Raw genomic sequence first — 23,291 nt, 5'->3', positions numbered from 1 at the left:
GCACTCAAGTTAAAATACGTTTTTTCGTTCTACTGGCCTGCATCTCAGTTCAGTGTCTGTTAACCGTCTCTAAATGAGCATAAGAGACTTCTTTCAAAAACATGAAAAAGAAACCTTACTGACCCCAAACTTTTAAACGGTAGTGTAAATAAACAAAACAACTCCTTCACCATGTAGCTATGACACTAGAACAGAAATGAGAAGCAGGTTGGACAAATAACTTTCCCAGTCAACTCCTTAATAAAAGCCAAATTCAAAACACACTTTATAAACACTTTAGACATACAGATGGTGTCATGAGACTGGGTGTGATTGTAACTTAAAGCGACCCATCAATTGTTTTCTTTTCTACACACAAAGACACATGCCACCGCTACCTTCAATGAACATTACAGATATATCTGTCTTCATGCTCCACTCTCTCCCATCTTTAAGACCACAGCCAAGAAGTTTGGAATCATTTGGAGCCTGGGCTAAATCCTTAGCTTTGTGCTTCTGTGTTTAATCCCATAAAGCCTGGAGGTCTGAGGGTCAGACCCCCTCTGCTGAGCTCGTGGTGGGGGGTTTGTAGGGTTCCAGGACGCTACACTTCTTGACAGCAGGGGACTTTGGCTCAGTGGGACAGTGAGAACAATGGCTGAAGAATCCAGGCCAGTATTGGACCGAGCTCAGCCTGTAGTCAAGACCCTGCAATGGCCTAGTTACACGCACAGTGTGCGTCACGCATGAGGGCTGCTGTTTATATGTAGACTATGAACTGTCACAGTAATCGCTTATAATCATTGTCACTGCCCAACAAGACACTGAAATACTGCCAACTGAGCTTGTTGTTATTAGGCTGAAGGGTGAGAATGTAGACTAATGCAGATGCACATAATTTCTTTGAAGCTCGTATTTGCTTTCCTATGGCTGTTCTTCACTGTTTTTGCTCTTTTTTTCAATGTTACACTTCCCTCTGTCCCTCTATCTCCTCCTCCACTTCCCCTCTCCCACTCAGGCATCCAGCTGAATCACCACAGAGCAGGCCGGAACAGTTTGCTATCATCACCTGAGGAAACACACCACGTCCTGTGAGACTGCCGGCTCCCCAAACAGCCCCAAGGAGACCGTTACTGCTCTGTATCAGCCACAACCCACAAAACAAACAAATACAGCACAGTTACGGTGCTGCACTCAAATACACCAAAGGCTACACATCCTGATACCGATGCAAGATCTGTTTTGGATTTTCAGTAGTGGTTGACTGATAGGGATTGTTCAATAAACAGTATCTCTAGTAACAGTATTACTATTCTTATTTCAAATAAATGCTGGTCTTTTGAACTTTCTATTTCATCAAAGAATCCTGAAGAAAGAAAATCAACTTTTTTTCCCACATTGATGAGAATGATAAATGTTTCTTGAGCAGATCAGAACATTAGAATGATTTCTGAAGGATCATGTGACATTGAAGACTGGAGTAATGATGCTGAAAATTCAGCTTTGCCATCACAGGAATATATTAGAAATATATTAAAATAGAAAACAATTATTCAAAATTGTAATAATATTTCACAACATTACTTTTTTACTTAATTTTTGATCAAATAAACGCAGCTTTGTTGAGAGACTTCTTTCAAAAAACAAAAATGGTAGTAAAAAAAACCCTACTACCTGCCATCTTTTGATATAAGAGAAACATTTAAATGCACTTTAAAATAAAATAAAAAGTATGATAAAAGGGTTATTTCACCCAAAAGGTAAAAAAAAGTGCATCCATCCATGATAACACTCCACACGGCTCCAACAGGGGGGGGGGGGGGGGGGGGGGGGTAATAAAGGCCTTCTGAAGTGAAGCCATGGGTTTTTGAAGGAAAAAACCCATTTATAACTTTAGAATCTAAAATAACTAGCTTCCGCCAGACGACCGTACGCATACTACCATTCACTCTCATTGTAAAACTTGGAGGAGACAGGGCATTTTTTAATATAACTCTGATTGTATTCGTCTGAAAGAAGAACGTCATATACACCTATGGTTTCAGGGTGAGTAAATAATGGGCTAATTTTCATTTTTGGGTGAACTATCCCTTTAATAGACTTATAATGAAAAAAGCTAAATCATATCTAAAACAAAAGGTTTTGTTTTGTTACAAGCACCGCCATTATTCCCCTATGTAACACTTTATAAAATATTAACTCATTGCATCTCAAATAAAGATGCAAAATAACTTACGATGTAATATAATTGCTTTAATTTTACTGAATAGTTTTTGGTACTAATTCTCTAAGCAATCAGGAAAAATATGTGTTTGAAGTCAAGACGGTTGGGTTTGGTTTGGTCAGGTTTTTGTGAAGGAATCCAGTTACGAATAAAGAGCAAATTCACACTGCACCGACAGATACCAACCAACGCAGACAATCACCATATTACAGTTTGTCCCTTCACAGATATTCCACAACCGGACAAACACCCGAAAAATAAGCGCCGACCAATGGCAACACACTGATCTGACAAAACCCGACGAAGTGTCAGTTGCCGTTTGTAGGTGCAGCCAATTGGCCTTAAGAAAACAGGGAAAGCTATTGGAGCAGGGAGAGAATCTCTTCACAAGGACTCCCAACCGTTGAGAATCAGGAATCTCTTGCTGTGACCCCCCACTCCCTTTCTGTTCCCCCTCCTGCTATTGGGGCAGTGCAATACCTTTATATGCAGCAGTAAAAGTGAACAAAAACAAACTCAGATTTCTACTGATCACCATCTACATTTTTTCCATTGCTGGTAACAAAAGCCTTATAGAAACATCCACACAAGCTGTACTGGGAAACCTGGGATCAGTAGTCTAAACTCTTATGCAAACTTTGTAGAATAAAAAAGGCAAACAAATCAAACTAACCTTTTTGTACAAACCATCTCCCATTGTGTCATCTGTAAGACCCCTTGTCTGCACAGTGACCCACTTATTGGCCATGTGCAATTCCCCAGCTATTTGCATATGAAACAATCCCATCATTCATTTTCAAAGAAAGAGAGAGAGACCAGCTATCCGCCCCATCAGAGCCTCATTAGATTAGTGACGGCCTGCCACTGCAATTAAGCAGTGATAAACTCCATTTAGTGCTTCACCCTTCAGTGTTCCTCCACATGGGGCCTTCCTATCAACACTAACCCCATAAAGAAGAGGCGCATGGTAACATTCGTTTAGCCTAGTGGCTTGGTCACTCACTAAAATATCCAGAAATCCAACGTCTGTAATCTGTCTATTTTTCCATTTCTCAAATATCCAACAGCAAAACTATGCTCTATTCTTCTGACATCCGTTCGTGCAGCTATTTCAAAAATAGGCACAATGCGTGCACACACCAGGATTACTGTGGCACCTGACCAAAATTAAACTCTTTGTCTGTTTACTCCTTTAAAATACATTTAAACTAAGACAACAATGGCCTCCTTTGGACAGGAAGAGTTTCTTTGTTGGAAAAGGAAGTGAGCTAAGAGGGAGGCAGAAGGAGTTCCACCTACTTGTGGACTGGACACCTATCTGTCCTCAGACTACTTCTTTCACTCCTTCTCTTCCTGTTTGTTCTGTTCTATTGTGCGCTTTCCCCTCATATGAACAAAATCATCTACTGTTATTAACTACTGTAAGTCACTAGGAAATGAATTTCTATTAAAACTGACAAACTATAATAGCTGAAAGTGGTCCTATACTTAATCTAACTTTAAACTATAAACTATACAAATCAAAACATAATACTGTGACATAATATTAAATTTTACCTGAGATTATAATTTGAAAAACATTATGTTTGTCTTAACATATGCCATGATCATAACATAGCATGCTAGCTAGACCTGCATAAAAATACTTTAAACATCACATTTACTTTGTTATATGCAGGAAATGATAGGAAGGTATGGAGGGAATATGATCAGGAAGTGTTTACATGGTTTCTAACATCACACAAAACACTGCTGTTGTTGCTTTATTTGCAAACAGTTAAAAATGTAAAAAGCCAGATTTATCACCTGTTTGGCTTCCTCCACTGCTGTTTGTAGCTTACGGATCTCTTTTTCATACTGCTCCCTAAGTTTATCCACCTCCTGATCGTGAGTTGCCACCTCCTCTTTCAGAGCTCCTTTAAGAGCGGTCAGCTCCCTCTCACGCCTCCTCAGCAGCTCCTCCTGGTCCTCTTTGGCAAGAAGCAGGTCCTGGAGGTCTAGTTTCAATTGCATGAAGTCCTAGAGAGAACAGCACATGGTTAGAAGTTCTGTCATCAGCCTCAAGAATTAATTCATTTGAATATGCAAAGAATTTTCTGTTGTGTTATAGATTGCTGCAGTGTAAAATTTGCATGGGAAATATACAGCTTTCCATGACATTTTATGTGCCTCAATAGAAGTTATACAGTACCGTTTTATATTTTTGACAGTAGTGTCTTGTGCTCGCAAAGGCTGCATTTATTTGATCAAAAATACGATAAAAACACAATAATATTGTGAAATATTATTACACTTTAAAAGAGCTGTTTTTTATTCAATACATTTTTAACATGAAATTTATCCCTGTGATGGCAAAGCTGATCTTTCATCATCATTACTACAGTCTTCAGTGTCACATGATCCTTCAGAAATCATTCTAATATGCTGATTTGCTGCTCAAGAATTTTTTTTAGCATTATCAATTTTGGGGGGGGGGGGGGAAATCATACCGACCCCAAACTTTTGAACAGTATGTACAGATATGTTTTAACGCTGTACCTCCATCATGGCCTCTTTGTCTGTACTGTCTGTTTGAGATTGCTTGGCTCCATCCAACTCATCGTGCATCTCTGAGAGCTGGTCCTGCAGGTCTCGGATCTCAGTCTGGTACTGCTCTTTCTCCATTTTTACCTGGAAGAGTCTGATATACACAAAAATACACTCAGAATAGCTGCATTCTGAAGTGAAACAAGAGCCAACGCAGACATGCCTGATAATCTGCTGAGCTCATGTCCATATAAACTCCTGCCAATTCAAACCATGATGTCACAGAGGATAATTTGCACCTTATTTTGACAACCTTAGCTACGGGATGGAGAAATCACAGAAACTTGCATATCTGATGGTAGTGTAGATTTTCACTGTGTTAGACGGATTTTCATCTGGGCCAACACCTGTAAATTTTACTTTTACTCCAAAGTCTACAAAGAAAACATAGACAGATGTGTTCTTTGTGAACGCTGGCGCAAAAGTAAAATTAATAAGCTAAAGAAGGGCCAGGCGGAGTTAAACATGCGAGCTGAGAGTTTAACATGTGACAGTTAAACTGTTTTGTTTTTTTCGATTACAGGTGTTCCACTTTTGCTAAACTTTCTACATGCACAGATTCTGTGTGGGTCTGTCCACATCCACAAGACAGTATCTTACTCCTCCACTGTAGTGCGCAGGTCATCCTCTGTTTTACTAAGCTTGTCCCGAAGTCTGCTGCACTCGGCTTGACTCTGTTCCAGCTCTCTCCTCAAATCTTTCATTCCTGCTCCCGCCTTCAGCTGAGTCTCGCTCAGATCACTGCGCTTCTGCAGGGAGGGACATAATAAGAAATGACAGTGAGGACATGAAATGACAGTAACCTTACTGAACCTTCAAAATCATTGTCAGTCTGAGACACTTGGCGTCTTTTTTTGGATTTAGGCCCAGTCTTTCGAATAAGCCAGTAATTGGTTAATTTGATTATTGATCTTAAGGGGTGATAGGAGTGGGATTTTCGGTCAACATGGAAGCTTCTAATAGACTGACTAAACAGACAGAGCAGGGGTCCAAGGTGCAATTGACGAGTCAAAGTAGTAGAGGTATTAGTGGAGAGAGAGAGAGAGAGAGAGAGTTTTACCTTGCTTTCATTCTCAAGCTGTTTCTTAAGATCAGCAATTTCTTTTTCCTGTTCGGCTTTCTGCTCCTGAAGGGCTCTAGTCTGGGCTGCAAGGTCTGGAGCCTGAGAGAGAAACATTTATATGCAACAGAGCTCTTTTCAGCACTATATGATAGCGATTAGATACAGATTCACATTTTAGTAGAATAAAAACAGCGGGTTCTCAAGAATAATCTCTGTTCTAATCAGAAATACTTCTAGTATTTGTAATGCTTATTCATATGCTAATCTTTTCATATACAAGATTTCATGATTTTGTAGACGTGTTTATAAAAATGTAATAAAATAATGAACAAAAATACAATAAAAAATAAAATACAGTGAAAAAGACTAGGTTCTGGTCTGATTTTGCTTGCAAACGTTGAAACATTAGCCATGACTATGCTGTTTGCCAAGTAAATAACCTCAGCCAGCCTTTATACTTTCTCCAAGAGATAGACTAAGTCCCTCTTATAAGAGGCTCACAGTCTTAGCTGTTTGTTGAACCCAATTACAATGCCACAACAACGGCTCACTTTGTTGTCGCCTTGCACGTTTCCAGCGGCCCGTGACTTCAAGGTCTGGATTTTTTCAAACACCAGGTTGACCTTTCTCTTGGTAGTGTCATCGTTATCATTGCTCCTGCAAAACAAAAGACAACTGCTCGTAATTTACTTGGATGGTTTGAGAGTCTCTTTATCCCAGCCAAAGTGTGTTGATACTGATAGTGTGTGTGTGTGTGTGTGTGTGTGGACTGGATCAGAGTATATAATCCCTGACATTTCTGGGAAAAATCAGCCTGGCTCTTTGCCTGTGTGGAGAGTACAGAGTACTCAAGCTTTGATGTGTCACCTTATGACCTGCCCACCCTAATTATTGCCTTCTTTTAACAAGTCACATGTCTAGGAATGTGTGTCTGATGCCCGCATGTTCCCAGGGCACTCGAGTGATGCATCAGGGAAAAGCACAGAACATTGGGTTAGTGCCATGCGTATACAGCAAACTGAAGCGTATCATTACATTTCACAAAGAGAGGGAGAAACCAACAGACCAGCACCGCCTCTCCTTCAAACATACATACACCTCCCGCAGAACAGACTGTTATTAACGGTTTCATGACGTAAGTGATGTCGCCATGTCAGAACACTGTTGGCAACAATATTGTTTTGCTCCATTACAACCACCATAACCCTTAACCTGGTGCACGTGCCGTTGAATGGTAACTAACCACTACCTCAGGACAAGTCTTGTCTTTTGTAATAATGGTTGCTATTGAACAGAAGACATCTGATCCTAGATCTGCAGGGCTTCAGAAGGTTCACACATACTTGTGAATAATCCACTCTGCTCACCTCCCTCCACACATCACATGAGGAATGCAGAGAGGGCGGAACTTTTGACATCAAGAATATGGAGTTCGGGGAGGGCACGGTTTCAGCTATTTCACTAGAGCAGGTTGGGCACCTACAGCATGCCTTTGAAGCTGTGCAGTGATCATGTAGGATTAGATGAGAGAAGGAAACAGCACTGCTTTGGGTGGAAATTTAGACCTTCAAGCAAAATAACAGATTTTAGTTGTTGGCAGTGTGCTAAAACCATTTATATTGGGCGAAGAACGGTCTGGAACATCTTGCAAGCAGCTTTTTATGAAAATTTATCGAAATAAATGACTTGCTATTTTGATTGTTTTGAGATGTTAAGAGGAGGAACTTTAAGAACCTCCTTTTTCCTTGAAAGAATACGATAGAAGTGTGGGGGTTGAAGTTGTATGTAGATGATTCTACTGTACATAAATGAAGAAAAAATGTAGGGGAGGTAAAATTCTTGAACTGTTATCATTATGTGTCAGACTAAGTGGAAACTACTTCAAATTCCATGTAAAATCTCACTTCTAAGAAAAAAATGAGTGAATACTATTGAGTAAGTAAAAACTGCTGTGATAATTTAGCATTATGATCAAAAATGTTAGTGTGCCAAATTGAAGTTGTGGTTAAATCAAAATGTAGCAGAAAACAACAGAGGAAATTATATCTTATAGAGGAGCCATGCAGACCTTCATGACTGTTTGTTAAGGTCAATAAATTAAGTCTCTTATATATTCAAATAATTCAACCTTTTAGAACAAGGTAACGTTTTTAAATGTTATGTGGTGCAACTCTCCAAAAATGCAGTATTTATTAAACAAATAATTATGAATGAATAATTTAAGATATTTCATTATATACTGTATATAATATAATTATATTGATAATAGAAATAATAATAATAGAAAATAATGATTTGATCCCCAGATTTTGTAAGTTTGCCCACTTACAAAGAAATTAAGGGTCTATAATTTTTATGGTAGGTTTATTTTAACTGATAGAGACAGAATATCAACCAAAAAATCCAGAAAAAACACATTATATAAAGGTTATAAATTGATTAGCATTTGATCGAGTGAATAAGTATTTGATCCCCTACAAACCACAAAGAATTCTGCCTCCCACAGATTGGTTATGTGCTCATTTGAAACACAGATTAGTCCTTTCACTTTAAGAAGATACTCCTAATGTCAGCTTGTTATAAAAGACACCCGTCCACAGAATCTGTATCTTCCATTCCAACCTCTCCACCACGATGGGCAAGACCAAAGAGCTGTCAAAGGACATCAGGGACCAGATTGTAGACCTGCACAAGGCTGGAATGGGCTACAAGACCATCAGCAAGAAGCTTGGTGAGAAGGAGACAACTGTTGGTGCCATTATTAGGAAATGGAAGAAATACAAAATAACCATCAATCCCCCTCGATCTGGAGCTCCATGCAAGATCTTGCCTCATGGGGTACGGATGATCATGAGAAAGGTGAGGGATCAGCCCAGAACTACACGCGAGGAGCTTGTTGATGATCTCAAGGCAGTTGGGACCACAGTCACCAAGCAAACCATTGGTAACACACTACGCCGCAATGGATTGAAATCCTGCAGCACCCGCAAGGTCCCCCTGCTCAAGAAGGCACATGTTCAGGCCCGTCTGAAGTTTACCAATGAACATCTAATGATTCAGAGAAGTCTTGGGAGAAAGTGCTGTGGTCAGATGAGACCAAAATTGAGCTCTTTGGCATCAACTCAACTCGTCGTGTTTAGAGGAAGAGAAATGCTGACTATGACCCCAAGAACACCATCCCTACAGTCAAGCACGGAGGTGGAAACATTATGCTCTGGGGCTGTTTCTCTGCTAAGGGTACAGGGCTGATGGACGGGGCCATGTACCGTAAAAACTTGGACAAGAACCTCCTTCCCTCAGCCAGAACACTGAAGATGGGTCTTCAAGCAATGACCCAAAACATACCGCCAAGGCAACATAGGAGTGGCTCAAGAAGAAGCACATTAAGGTCTTGGAGTGGCCTAGCCTGTCTCCCGACTATAATCCTACTGAAAATCTGTGGAGGGAGCTAAAACTTCGAGTTGCAAAGCGACAGCCAGGAAACCTTAAGGATTTAGAGTATCTGTGGACCAAAATCCCTCCTGAGATGTGAGCAAACCTGGTGACCAACTACAAGAAACGTCTTACCTCTGTGATTGACAACAAGGGTTTCTCCACCAAGTACTAAATTATGTTTTGCTTGGGGATCAAATACTTATTTCACTTACTGAAATGCAAATAAATTTATATATATGATGTGTTTTTTCTGGATTTTTTGGTTGATATTCTCTCTCTATATCCATTAAAATAAATCTACCATAAAATGATTTACCCTTCATTTCTTTGTAAGTGGGAAAACTTACAAAATCATCAGGGGATCAAATAATTATTTTCTCCACTGTATATGCATACAATAAAATAAAAAAAGTTTACACAGTAATGCTCAATATGTGCACACTGACATGACATTTTTAGATTTTCATGTGTCACTTATAAGTGAACAATTAAAAAGTATTTTAACAGAAATATATCGGTGTTGATGTTACAAAAACATACACAATTATTTGTAAAGTACACTCACCCATCTTTGAGGTAACTGAATAATATCTGCTTAGCAGTCTCTTCATTTGTTTGCTGTGAAAGCTCTTGTTGACCTTTCAGAAGATCAGGTGTCACCTGAGCAAATAAAAAAGAAGAAGAAAAGAAATACATGTCATTATATTAACACATAAACATAAAACAAATGACTGGTCTCCCCATAATAGTGGGAATATATTAGAATAACAGAGGAAGTCCATCCTTTCTTACCTGGGCATCCACTTCAGTGCTTGTTGTTTTACTGTTGACAGCAGGACGAGAAATTGATCCTGTTTTCAGACTTGTCAGGCATTTCATATTCTGTGATAGTTTGGCCTCTTCATTTTTGTTCTCTGCAAGTGCTACAGAGGGATGACTCTGAGGATTCTTGAACCCCAAAATAGCAGCTGAAGAGTGGGAGACTGTCCCCTGAGGAGAGCCTGGAGCACTTTTGACTTGCGTTACATTTCTTAGGCTTATCCTGGGTCCAATAGTGGAAGTTGGCGACATCAGGGAGGTCTTCACTCCAGGGGTCTTCTGCAGGAGCAGAGACGGACGAAGAAGATGCTCTGTAGATCTGCCTCGATTCCTGCTAACCTCATCCAAGTAGTCAGTGTCACCCTCAAGACCAAATGGCAAGGCACTATCAACACTACGGGAGCGCTTGCGGTCTTCTGGGTTTAGCCGATTCCTCCGCCCTGACCGACCCCTGCGTTGCTGAGTCTCTTTGCTGTCAAACTTCTTGATGAGCTCATCCACACCTGGGATTGAACCAGTATCAATGTCACGCCCTGTGCCAGGCAGGAAAGGGATGTAGCGCCGGTTCTCATGCCGGTTGATAGTTTCTGCATAAAGCTGGTCCAACTGGTCTTCCTTTGTTGGTGTGGTGGAGCCCATAGAGGAGTTACGGGAGGAAGACTGTAGCACCGGGCCACTGGAGTCAGTACGGCGCAAGGGCAACACATCTGGTTCACGTCGACTCCGTTCTAGACTGGAATTGGTGCTACTAACTGAGCTGGGAGGTCTAGAAGAGGCCTTGGTCTGGTCATTTGGGTTACTGGTTACTGTAGATGCCTGAGGAATTGGGAGGCGTTGTGAGGGTTGAGGCGGAGTCTGGTAGGGCACTGGAGTTTTAAAATGTGGCTTGACCTGAGGTTGCGCTTGAATCTGGCGTTTGACCTGAGGCTGGGCCAGAACATGGTCTTTGGTTAGACCTGTTTGAGGCTGGACACTGAACGGGAGTGTCTGGGGACGAACCTGAGGTTGGGCGTGTCCCCTGTCATCTGGAAAAGATGGTTCTGGAACTAGGCTGGAAGATTGGGCTTGGCTCACAATTGGGGAGTTGGCTCTGGGTAGAGATCCTGGGTAGGGATTTTGAGTCTCAACTACAGGTAGACTACGAAAGCTATCGAGAGTATTGCTCTCAGGATCATATGGCTTGAGAATCTCTGGATGCTTCTGGAAGTTTAAAAGACTGGATTGCTTCTTAGGATCAGTTCCATTGTGAGGACCTCCATGAACCTTCGGAGACATAAAATCCACATATGGGCCTTCAGAAAGATTCTTCCTGGTTCCTTTGAAATCATATTCGTCATAATTGTTTGGGTTTTCAGAATCCATATATCCATTATTGTTTTGAGGGTCTGCATAGGGGTTTGGACATCTTTCCTGGTTATTAAGGACCACATAGGGGTGTCCATCTATACCTTGAACTCTGATACTGAGGCCGTAAGTACCATTGCTCTGGCCTCTTGTGCGGGAAGGCTGCGTATAGCCTTGTGATAGTCCAGGGTTTGGCATGCCGCTAACTCTGTAAGACTCCATCAGGAACACTGAAACAACCAAATCCCTCTCTGTGGATAAGGCTCACCTCTGAAAACAAAGCAATAATCTCATTATTACACAAGAAGTTTGTAATGCTTACAGTATCTTTGCATTTCTAAAAGATCCTAATGAGACTGTCTGACAAAATTTGAGTATGCCATACAGTTTGTTACCTTTTTCAAAACGGAGTTAAGGTAACTGGGTTAAATTTGTGTGGCAAAACCCAAAACCAAAAAAAGGCAAAGTAAAGCGTTTAGCATGATCCCCCAATACAAACAAAGGTTGTTTGGACAAATCGAGGACATTAAAAGACTTTTAAACAGATCCTTTGCTCGGGTTTTGGAATTTAATCTGAGACACACATTGATGTTGGCCCGTGCTACTATCTTTGTAGTTTTTCCAAGGAACTGGAGTTAGATGACGACTTACAGTATTTGACGGCATTTTCACACAGTACAATAATGACCACTTACTTAGTAAGAGCATGCCTGCCAAGCATGCAGACAGTTTCAGCCCAGTTGCAGACTTTATAATCTTAAGCACATTGACATTGCTGACTAAAGTTAAAGGAGGCAGCAGTGTGGGTTATTTAAACAAAAACAAACATTGGCACAAAAAAAGCTAATGATGTCACTGGAAAATATGGGGGCCGTGTTAGAAAGATAAGCAGAAGAAAAAAGCAGAGGAAGTCAGATTTTGTATTCCATTGTCTTGAAACAGCTGACTAAATTGCTTGTCAACAGCTGATATTTTATTGAAAATAACCAAAGAATAATTTGTTTTTTCAAGTACAACTAATTCAAAAGGTTCAACTGTAAAAAAAAAAAAAAAAAAAAAACCCCAGCTACACTCATACTATATGTTTATCAGTGTAATCACATCTCAATTAATTCCAAAGAATTTTAGTGACAGCCTATGTAATGAGCAACAGTATGTTGCCTCAAGAATAGCAAAACACAAAGCTACAAAAATATCACCCCACTACAGGCATCACACCAGGCAACAGGCTATTATCAGTTTCCTCTGGACCCCACTGATAACATCCTTTCACATCAAAGCCAACAAAAGATTGCATTAGTCATATTGATGTCTTTGTTGCAAGTGCAACAGCAAATGATATGACCAAAGCATGCAGTGTATTACAGTGCATGCAACCTGTGAGATCCCTGAGGGCTTGACAATGAAGAAAACAAAGATGGCATTGGTTCATTTTCAATGGGTAAGTAAGGAATCTGTTCAGTGAAGAATGAAGGCGTCACAAGAGACTACAGGTTGAAAGCATAAGATTGGAAGACTTCTATAAAACTACTACAAAATCACAAGACGCACATCATAATAAAGAAGCAAGTTAAAAGGGAAAGTCCTTCTCATCGGCAGCCACACTCAAGAGAGCAAAGGGACTCAAACTTTCCAGCCTCATAGAGGGGGATGAGAAAGAACAATAAGGGCGAGTTAAAAAGCGGCAAGCCCCCTTATCCATAAGGAACAGAGCTCTGGTGCAGAAAAAAAGAATATGACACAATAGCCTCTTTCAGCTCCTGTATCACATGTACTGTGTGCAGAGGAACTCAATGGTGTTAATGTAGCTCCTTTCCTCTCATTGTGCCCACTGGAAATGTGTAGCTTTGACAGGGACAGGCCGTGCAAACCCTTGCAGCATGTCCTCAACCTGCATTCCACTTCCAGGGAAACTCAAAACAGAGATTTCTGGTGAAACGGTCTAAGTTTAACTCTAACAACTCGTCAACTTTGGCCCTGATCCAGACCAAAAACATGGCTACAGCTACAGCATCACCAAAAAATGTTCAACATAGAGGTTTATGGATAATCATTCTCTCTACATGACAGAGCAACCACTATAACTCTGTCAGGAGGGATTCAGGAATACTCAGTCATCTTACAGTGAACTTTCCTTAGCTTTTACATAGGCTACATCAGACAGATTGCATGGGCACTATTAGTACATATTAGTTCATTATATATATATATATATATATATATATATATATATATATATATATATATATATATATAGGTGAATTAATTTACACTTTGGTTTACATTGTACTGTAAATGCACAATCTGATTATATTCAATAATGCTACATTTATTTATGGGGTTGCATTTTTATGCACCATGCAGCTGAAACAAGCCAATTATTAAGCCAAAATTTTGCTTTCCATTGCTTTCTGTACAATATTTAATGTTTTGCGTCATTAATACCAAACGCATCATCCCAACAGATGTTCCAAGCACTAGGTGCAGTTTTAATAACAAAGCAATTTTCCCCATACAAGGACACTGCCTGTTTGGGTGCTCATTAAAGTTTATCAACTTTCATTTTAATGCTTTAATAAACTTTAGCTCATCTATTGCAATGTCGCCCAAATGCCTCTAAACTAGCAATTTCGCACACTTTTTTTTTTTGGTAATAAAAACATAATCCAAAAGCAACACTTACCGTTGTCTGTCGTTTATCCCACAAAATGCGTTTATTTGTTGGTCAAGCTCTGTAAAAAGCTATGACACAATGCGAAAGCTCCATCTCCTCTCAGCTGGTCAAAGTCACTTGTTGCACGTCTTGTTTTCAGACTAGTTTTACTTCAAGCACACGGACTGTTGAAGAGCGCGAAGCCCCGCCCACAGCCGTCACTCACTCCACCCTCGCGCCGCCCGCAGGCTGATTCACGATCAGCTGATCTGCTCGGCATGACGGATGAACAGGGCTACCTTCGCATTTCAGCTGATCTCAAGACACAAAGGCACAGCCAGAAACTGGGTGGAGGCCTTCTAAGCACTTGTGCTTCCAGTATCGGTGAAATCAAGGGTTTTCATGTGATAACGAATTATTCAGAGAGGACAGAGTGATATGGGTCTTTTTCAAAATGGTGATAAACCATTGATTTCTTCTCCATTGACTCCCAAAGACTTTGAATATTAAAGAAACCCAAAAGACATCCAATAACCTAACATTTTATTAAATATTATAAAACGAGTTGTTCAAAAACCTCTCATTAACAGCTTTCACAGCACCCTTAAATTATCGTTATTTTGTGTTGTAAATCGGAAGGACACGCATCTTTATTATGAAATGGTGTGAATGGTTTGAAAAGTGCCTAAAAAAATCCTCTGTTCTCTTCATTTGGTGTACACTACTTCTATGACATTTATTTATTAATTAATTTTTGTTTTCAAGGGTTAAACATTTGAGCAGGTCTAACAAATGCGTAAAAAGCAAAACAACACAAAATAAGTAATTTGAATCATAATAATAACTTCTTCACTAGTGAAATTAAATGGGTAAAAATAATAAAAATCATTAGAAAAACTCAAACTATCAACTTTTTATGATTAGTGGTAATAATGTCAAGAAATACACTTACCATATGCTTTGTGGGTGGGTGGGGGGGGGGGGGGGGGGGGCGGCGGTGGGAACTGAACTGAATTCAAAACATTTTTGACAGTTAAAATGTGTTTAGTTACACTGTTTATGTCAAATAACTTAAGAGCATTATAAATACACAATGTCGTGTATTGCTGTCTATCTTGCGCGGACTGTTAGACATTAGCTAGCCTAGCATTAAATTAAGGGATGAATGCCTGACAGCTGTTTAGACTGACAGCGCCATCTAGTGGTAGAACACTGCAGACACCAAACTCCACTTAATACCTTACTGTAGTGTGCATACTGATATGCAAATTAATATATTAAGATAATAAGGTGCCAGTAATGTTAATAAACTAACAATTACAATAGATCTACAGAATATCAAATACAATGCAACAGAAAGCAGTGGCTAAAATTAAAGTTTTTTCAAAGTGTTTCTCCTAGCCTATATCAAAATGTATTAAAGCGAAGGAGAAAGTCTGCCTCAGCTTAATAGTCTATAATGATGGGTCACCGACTACTAGAGGAACATTACAGGGCGATCATTTCTAGAACAATCATTTATCAAACATGTTTGTTTATTTGATTGATTAATGTGCATAATTTTAGTGTCTTCAAAGGGATATCACCCAAAAATGTTCTGTCTTTTTCCTGCTCGTCCTCACGTCGTTTCCAAACCTGTTAGTAAATTAGTAACATACTCTTTAAACTTTACTGCATCTAAGGACCAAGACCATTAATGACTTGGCTAGTGTGAGTAGGATACTGGCTCCCTTTTATTCGGTCTGCTGTGTTTTTATTTCTATATGTGGGTGAAGTTAGTCTTGTAGCTGTGCGGACTGTGAGGAAAACACAAAATAAGCTCTACTAAAAAAAAACACACACACACACAAAACAGCAGCTTGTTCAGCAGGGAGCGCTGTCTGTCCTAGTTCCTATTGTGAACAGAGACCCAGCGAGGCGTTGCAGTATTTTCATTCATCTTTACGACTATACACAAATATATTATTGTTTTCATTATAGGCTTCATCTTCACTTTAATACTTAATGTAATGGAAACCTAAAACCTTTTTAACACACAAAAAAAAAAAAAAAAAAAAAAAAAAATGTAAGGAGGGCCACGTCCCATCCAGGACACTGTTCAAGTGTCGGCCAGAAACCTCCCATGACCAAAACTGCTCCTTCAGGATAGGTGAGGAAAACACTGTAATTTCTAAATAACTAAACACTGTGTTGTCAAAGTTGATATTTTGGCTTTATATGTGATAATATACTTGCAGGTGTCATTGTATTAACATTTGACCAAAATCAAGTTTTTGACCAGCGGATGTAGAAGTGCATCGTCACGTTTTCATCAACTTACAGGTTATAAGCTATATGTGGACGCTCTGGCCAAAATAACAGGTTATTAAAGACGAAGTGCTACAGGCTTAAGATGCTATGACTCATTACATTTACATTTAATGGTTTAGCAGACGCTTTTATCCAAAGCGGCTTACAAATGAGGAGAGCAATAAGCAATCAAACCATATGCAAGTGCTGCGACTAGTCCCAGTTAATCTAACACAGTACACGAAGCAAGTTTTTTTTTTTTTTTTTTGATACATGGAATGTTAGTATTAATGGGTCAAGTGTTGATGAAAAAGATGCATCTTCAGCAGTTTCTTGAAAATGGCTAAAGACAGCAGCTTGGGTTGAGTAAGGCAGGTCATTCCACCAGCTTGGTAAAGGTAAAGGCCTGTGAAAGTGAGTTTGAGCGTCTTTGGGATGGCACCACAAGGTGCCGTTCACTTGCAAAAGGCAATGAGCTCCTGCAGGACAGTGAGGGCACATAGGTCTGAAGTAGTGAATTTAGGTATAGGGGTGCAGAGCCAGTGGTTGTTCTGTGGGCAAACATCAGTGCCTTCAATTTGATGCATTCAGCAATTGGCAACCAGTGCAACTTTATAAAGAGAGGTGTGACATGAGCTCTTTTCGGCTTGTTAAAGACCACCTTTGCTGCATCATTCTGGATCAGTTGTAGAGGTTTGACAGTGCATGCTGAAAGATCTGCCAAGAGAGCATTACAAATGTCCAGTCTGGATAGAACAAAAGCTTGGAAAAGGAGTTCTGATAGGAAGGACCTGATCTTCCTAATGTAGTATAAGGCAAATCTGCAGGACCGAGCAGTTCTAGTGATGTGGTCTGTGAAGTTTAACTGATGGAATTATCGTTGATTAACTTCGCTGAATGGAGAAGTTGTGATGAAATGTTGGGTTGGCTCAGATCACAAGCAGTTCTGTACTCGCAAGGTTGAGTTGAAGGTGGTGGTCCTTCATCCAGCAAGAAATGTCTTGCCAGAAATAGCCTAGATGCGAGCAGCTACCGTCGGATCATCTGGCTGTAATGAGAGATAAAGTTGTGTCATCAGCGTAGCAGTGATGAAAACTACGTTTCTGAATGACAGATGACATGTAGAAGGAGAAGAGAAGTGGTCCAAGCACTGAGCCCTGAGGCATCCCAGTAGCTAGATGTTGTGACTTAGACACCTCACCCCTCCTCAACACCCTAAAGGACCTACCTGAGAGGTAAGACTTCAACCATTGGAGTGCGGTTCCTGAGATGCCCTTCATCATGAGGGTTAAGAGGGGGATCTGGTGGTTAACTGCGTCAAAAGACTAAATGACAAATTATAGATAATTCACTCTTCTCCGCTCCTCAAATACATAAAACTTTAGACTCTCTCTCTCTATATATATAGTGTTTTTTTTTAGTAAAGAAAATGCTGTACTTTATGTTCCCTTGCATTGCTAACAAGCAGAGACGGTCCAAACTGTGTCCGGCACTTCATACACGATAGAGGCAGGTGGAGTTATGAGGTTTGACTGACAGTTTGAGGATCCAAAGGAGTTACAAGGTTTAGTCACAAGCTCTTTTCAATACTTTTCATTGGTTAAATATTTGCAAAACCCACAGAGAGACGTAAAGGGTGACCAATAGTAATGATTTATGAAAAAAGATAAAAATTACAATATTTGGAGATACAAGCTTCTGCCCGACAGCAACAATATTATAAATTGTATTAATTTATAAACTAATTGTCACAGAGTTTTGGCATTAGAATGAAATAATAATAATAGTGAAAAAAATTTATCATCATTGCCCCCCTGCATGTGCGAACATAGGCACGTGCCTAACGCCTATATGCCTATGCATAAATCCAGCCCTGAGCATTTGGCTATATTTAAATGCAAAAACGCACCCTGTGTGAAGGTCCCTAGTCTCAGCCTCAGACACCCACGGACCGCTGGCTGAACGTCTGATGCATATGGCACACTTAACTGGAAACACTTCAGAATTTTTAAAGTCGTCACCTGATTGGTTGAATTCTACAGGATGTCCGAGAAACATGTGTGTCACATTCTTTAACGGTCTGCCTGGAAACAAAGATGCCGTGAAGCCCAGTGTTGGGTGTAACGCATTACAAGTAACTCGAGTTACATGACCAGATTATTTTTTTCATGTAACTAGTATAGTAAAGTAACGCATTACTTCGTTTTCCCATGTATTGACTGACAGCTCTCCTGTCCCCATGTTGAGAGAAACCAGGAGTAAGTGCAGAGGCGTTAAGTGTAAACTTGATGGTTATTGTAGTTCTAAACGAAATGTGAACATACATTTACCAATCACAATTTTGTTTTCAGTATTCTTTAAAATGAAGAAAATCAGTGAAATGCAAAATCAGAATACTACACAAACCTCCAATAATTATGTTAAACAAAATAAATATCTTTATACATTTAATCTCACTTTATTGACCAATGTACTTGCTGCTGACCTTCGATGATTCAGTTAAACCATAAGCAGAAATTACTAGATTTTTTGTTTTTATTTGTGAAGTGTTAAACTTTCATAACATTACATTTTCATTCTCCTGCATCCTATTTTTTGTTTGAGCTGCGCCCTCTACCCTGGTAATCCAGAGTTCTCACGAGAGCACAAGTTGAATTTGCTCAGCGAGTTTACTCTGGCGTCGCGTAATGAAGCTCATTAAATATGCCCTTGTATCAGAGCTGCACCAATCACATCGGGTTATCTGATATAGACGGGCCAGAGGCGAGCTAAACAGAAGACGACAGCGCTGTGACGTCGAAGTCATTAGTCAAGAGTCTAATCTACCAGTTAGCTCCGCTGGTAGCTAAGCGAATGGGGTTTATTGTTGTGATTGGTTGTAGTGTTATCTAATTGCGTGCAGTGAGATTTTCAAATGCATGCTTGGTGCCGCCCCTCGAGCTGGCCGATTTTCATTAGTCGATGCCAGACCATTAATCTTTTAGATTTAGGTCTGGATTTCCAGGCTATGCGCCCTCTACAGTACACGCGTGAATTTGCATTTCCTTCAGTCTTATTATTTAAATTTTTGTTGTGTAAGGGCCTTTACATTTGACCAAACATTTCAGTAGCACCTCACTGCAGTACACGAGATCCAGGGGGTGGAGTTGGATCCAGATTTAAGGGGTGGAGATTGGTAGGTTTAGGGGTGGGTTTAGGGATCAGGGGGTGGAGATAGATGGATAGGTTTAGGTATGTAAGGTGGGAGGAGTTGGATCTCCTCCCCTTGGATTTCATGTTCTGCAGTGAGGACCATCTCAAACATTTTGCCCAAAAAAGACCAAAAACTTTTTTGTTATATATATATATATATATATATATATATATATATATATATATATATATATATATATATATATAAAAAGAGCCCAGGCCAGGTGAGAAAAAGTAAAGCAAAAGTAAAAATTACTTTTTAAGGGAGTAACTCAATATTGTAAAGCATTGTCAATTACAACTGTGACAATGAGCGCTTATCAGGATCAACTAAGTGCTGGATTTTCAAACGTATATGCGAGTTTTAAAAATAGTTTTTCTTACAGTATGATTTTAATTGTTGGATACGATCTCAAGAAGGTCAAGAGGTTGGACAGAGGTTAGAAGGCAGATATCAACGTTTAATATAGCTACTTTTATAGTTTTATCTTATGTTAGATAATAATTTATCAAGTGTATTTATTAGGTTCATTAAAACATCAGTAAAAGAAAGTCACCAAGGACTGGTTTTGTGGAATATGACCTGGTCTATGTTTGGCTGATTAGCACTGCCTTGTCACTGGTTTATTGTAGTATAAGGAAGTGTTAATAAATAATATTGCAGAAGCAGCCATTTAGAATAATTCAATTTAAGAATTTTAAATATAAAATCTGCTAAAGTGCAAATATAAAGCCATTAAGTATAAACCCAATAGCAGGAAGAGAGTCAGCAGGAACATTCTAATCAAATGCATGTCAGCCTGAGAGAACCTTGATTGCGCTCCAACTGAAGAAGCCAAGATGCTCCTGTCAGCAAGCCCACCATGACACTGCCTCTCTGGGCTGTCCCAGGCAGCCAGATCCACAGGAAGCTAGCTCGCAAACATGGTGGTCCCATCCCATGCTTATAAAACACTGCCCATTTTTCTAGTTGACTGCAAGTAAACACTGCAGGGCACGGTTTTGATAAAGGCAGGAAGGAATATGCACACAGTCCCACAAAAACACACACACACACACACACACACAAGGAGGAAATGGGACAAAGCTTTCCCACCAAGCCAGTGGAGTTGGAGCGTTCTCCAGATGAGGTGTCGTGTTGGAAGGCTGACAGAGCCAGAATTGGCCGAGGTCTCTCCAGCATTTAGCAACCTCTTCCCCAGCGCCGTTCCTGTCTCAAAGCAGATCTGGGGCCCAACCTGTCAGCACAGGACAAATCCAATGAGAAAGCATCTCTCACACACATGTACAGAGACATAATTTAGGGCAGATGTGTAAGACAGGGAGATGAGTTCTGGGATTTAGTTTAGTCTTTTAATTGGACAGCCAGGACTGATGTCATTGCACAAAAATGTATGGATGAGATGAAAAATGAGAAATAAACAGAGCGAACTGTTATTAGAGTTTCATTAGGAAAGTTGCATTGTGCAGAAAGACTCTGGCCGTAAACCATTCACCACTACTGGGACAAAACAGGTGCTCCCATATTTCGTAACTGACATTTAATGGGAAAAACAAATCATTTAATTAGGAAGTAAAGTCAATTAACAGTGGGAATACGTGGGAATATGGACAGTGGACACACCCTGCAATGTAAGAGTAACAGTCAAAAGTCTTACACTCTAGTGTTATTTTCCCATGATCATTCACAAGAGACGCAAAGTATGTTTGTCTTTCAGTGAAGTTAAGACAGATGTTGAACTCCTAGAACAGAAATATGAATTACTCTCAGACGAAAAGGTTTTCATTCAGTGCAAAGACAATTCTCCTGAAACAAAAGGAAAAAAGCCAAATAGAGGCAAAATAATACTTTTTTTGTGCGTTTTCACACTAAATTGAAAATTAAAAAGGGCTCTGTAATGCTTTTGAAGAAAAACTGAAAATATGATAAGGAACAGTGTTTGAATTGACTAGTTCACCCAAAAATGATTTTGAACTTTTTTTCATCATTTACCCACCCTCATGTTGTTCCAAAAGTTTCAGTTGCAGTTTATATTCAAACAATGGAAGTCAATGTTCTTTCAAGATAAAATATCTTCTATGTTCCACAGAAGAAAGAAAGTCATACAGGTTTGGAAGAATTACAATTTTTAGGTGAACTAAACCTATAAAGTTTGAATATGTATAAAATCCTTTAAAAATCCCAGCACACTTATGCCAAGCTTTTGTTCAGTAATTTAGGTATTAGTGAAATTGATATATATATATAGATATATATATTTATCCAGATCTGCTGCGTGAAGACACAAATGCTGAGACGAATGCTGCAAAAGGGAAATAAAGGAACATACAACTGAGTTAAAAAAGATGGCACATTTATTGCTACATAAATGTTATATACATATTGTGTTTTCTGTTACAGAGACAGAAAAAAAAAAAGAAAGAATTCGACTTCTTGCTGCTGGTTTTCTGATGTGCATTGACAATACCTTGAATTTTGACATGGGTACAAATCGTTCATCAACCAACAATGCAGACTCGAGACAGAGATGGAGAGCACATTCTCTGGAACATCGAGCTCGTACAATACCCCATACGTACTAGACTGCGAGCTACAATCCTACTTATGTTCTTAAGATGCTATCGATAATCTTTTTTTATAATAATGGACAGGTTATGGTAAATAACCGTACATTTTTTTTTACTATCTAATATAGTAAAATAAAGTAAGAAACTTTTTACTCAAAACTTTTGATTTCAAAAATCTAGAAAGAGTAATATTTAGAATTCAAGAAATGTTCTTACAATATTATTGTATAAAAGACTAACTATAGTGAAAAATAAGCCAAATGTTTTTTTTTTATCCTTTTCATAGATTTTTTTTTTTGTTATGAGGGAAAGCATCAGGGCATACAGCAAAATCTAACATATCCAACAGAGGAAAAACAGAACACAGAAAAAAAGAAAAGAAAAAGGAAAACAAAACAACAGACAAAGAGATGACTCAAAACCTCGATTCATTTTCAGCCGGCAAAAAATACAAGCTCTTGAATACTGAAATGTATAACAAGGCCACAAAGACTAATGGATTTCACGATCATTTTGTTAAGGAAGGAAACTCTCCACAAAGCAAAGAAAGAGAAGAAAAAAAAAAACACGGAAGGAAAATAATGCTGATATTCTGAAACGTATATCTTTCCTTAAGTTTTTGTTCTTTTGACTTCGTCATGGAGAGAGTGATTCATATGAGAATGTGGCAGTCTAGTTTCAATGGTGTGAACGCATGGAAGACAACAGACAGGCTAGAAAAAGAAATCCAAAGCAAGAAAACAAAACATTTTTGGTCTTAAAGAAAAAAACGCATACATTATAAAACAAAAAGTGGTGAGTGACTGCTGCTCTCTTCAGATTTAAAAAACAAAACGAATAACGGCAGATAAAATCCTGATCCAAACTGGCTTTGTTCATCATTTCCACTGTTTGCTGATTTTGATGCTTCACAGCGTTTGAATTCACAGAGCTTCTCTTTTTCGAACAGACATTGCGCTCACATTCTGCTGATCAAGTATCAAGTACTTCAATGCATGAGGGGAAAGACAAAGCCATTCTAAGTAACTTAGAACATCCTTCTATTTTCACACGACAGAAATACGCTTTACTATGAAGCCTAGAGAGATGCTTTGTATACAATTACAAATAAACATATAACATGTGGTTACTTTGAGTAC

The 23,291-nt window shown here is 39.3% G+C and overlaps 1 protein-coding gene across 1 annotated transcript in view; it reads right to left on the bottom strand.

Annotated features, from left to right (window-relative positions):
• Window positions 1–14,266, bottom strand: part of cgnl1 (cingulin-like 1) — a 31,403-nt gene extending 17,137 nt beyond the window's left edge. Inside the window, exons 1-8 of the mRNA XM_079867229.1 lie at window positions 14,134–14,266; window positions 10,080–11,720; window positions 9,853–9,947; window positions 6,404–6,509; window positions 5,850–5,951; window positions 5,390–5,538; window positions 4,742–4,883; window positions 4,010–4,222 (exon numbers count right to left, since the gene is read on the bottom strand). Of these exons, the coding sequence (XP_079723355.1) occupies window positions 4,010–4,222; window positions 4,742–4,883; window positions 5,390–5,538; window positions 5,850–5,951; window positions 6,404–6,509; window positions 9,853–9,947; window positions 10,080–11,672 (2,400 nt within the window). The 5' untranslated portion in view covers window positions 11,673–11,720; window positions 14,134–14,266. The remainder of the gene's footprint in view (window positions 1–4,009; window positions 4,223–4,741; window positions 4,884–5,389; window positions 5,539–5,849; window positions 5,952–6,403; window positions 6,510–9,852; window positions 9,948–10,079; window positions 11,721–14,133) is intronic.
• Window positions 14,267–23,291: the final 9,025 nt, after the last annotated feature.

Source organism: Squalius cephalus (assembly GCF_949319135.1).
Source record: "Squalius cephalus genome assembly, chromosome: 3".
In the NCBI taxonomy this organism is placed as follows: domain Eukaryota; kingdom Metazoa; phylum Chordata; class Actinopteri; order Cypriniformes; family Leuciscidae; genus Squalius; species Squalius cephalus.
This window is presented reverse-complemented; position numbering and strand designations above follow the sequence as displayed.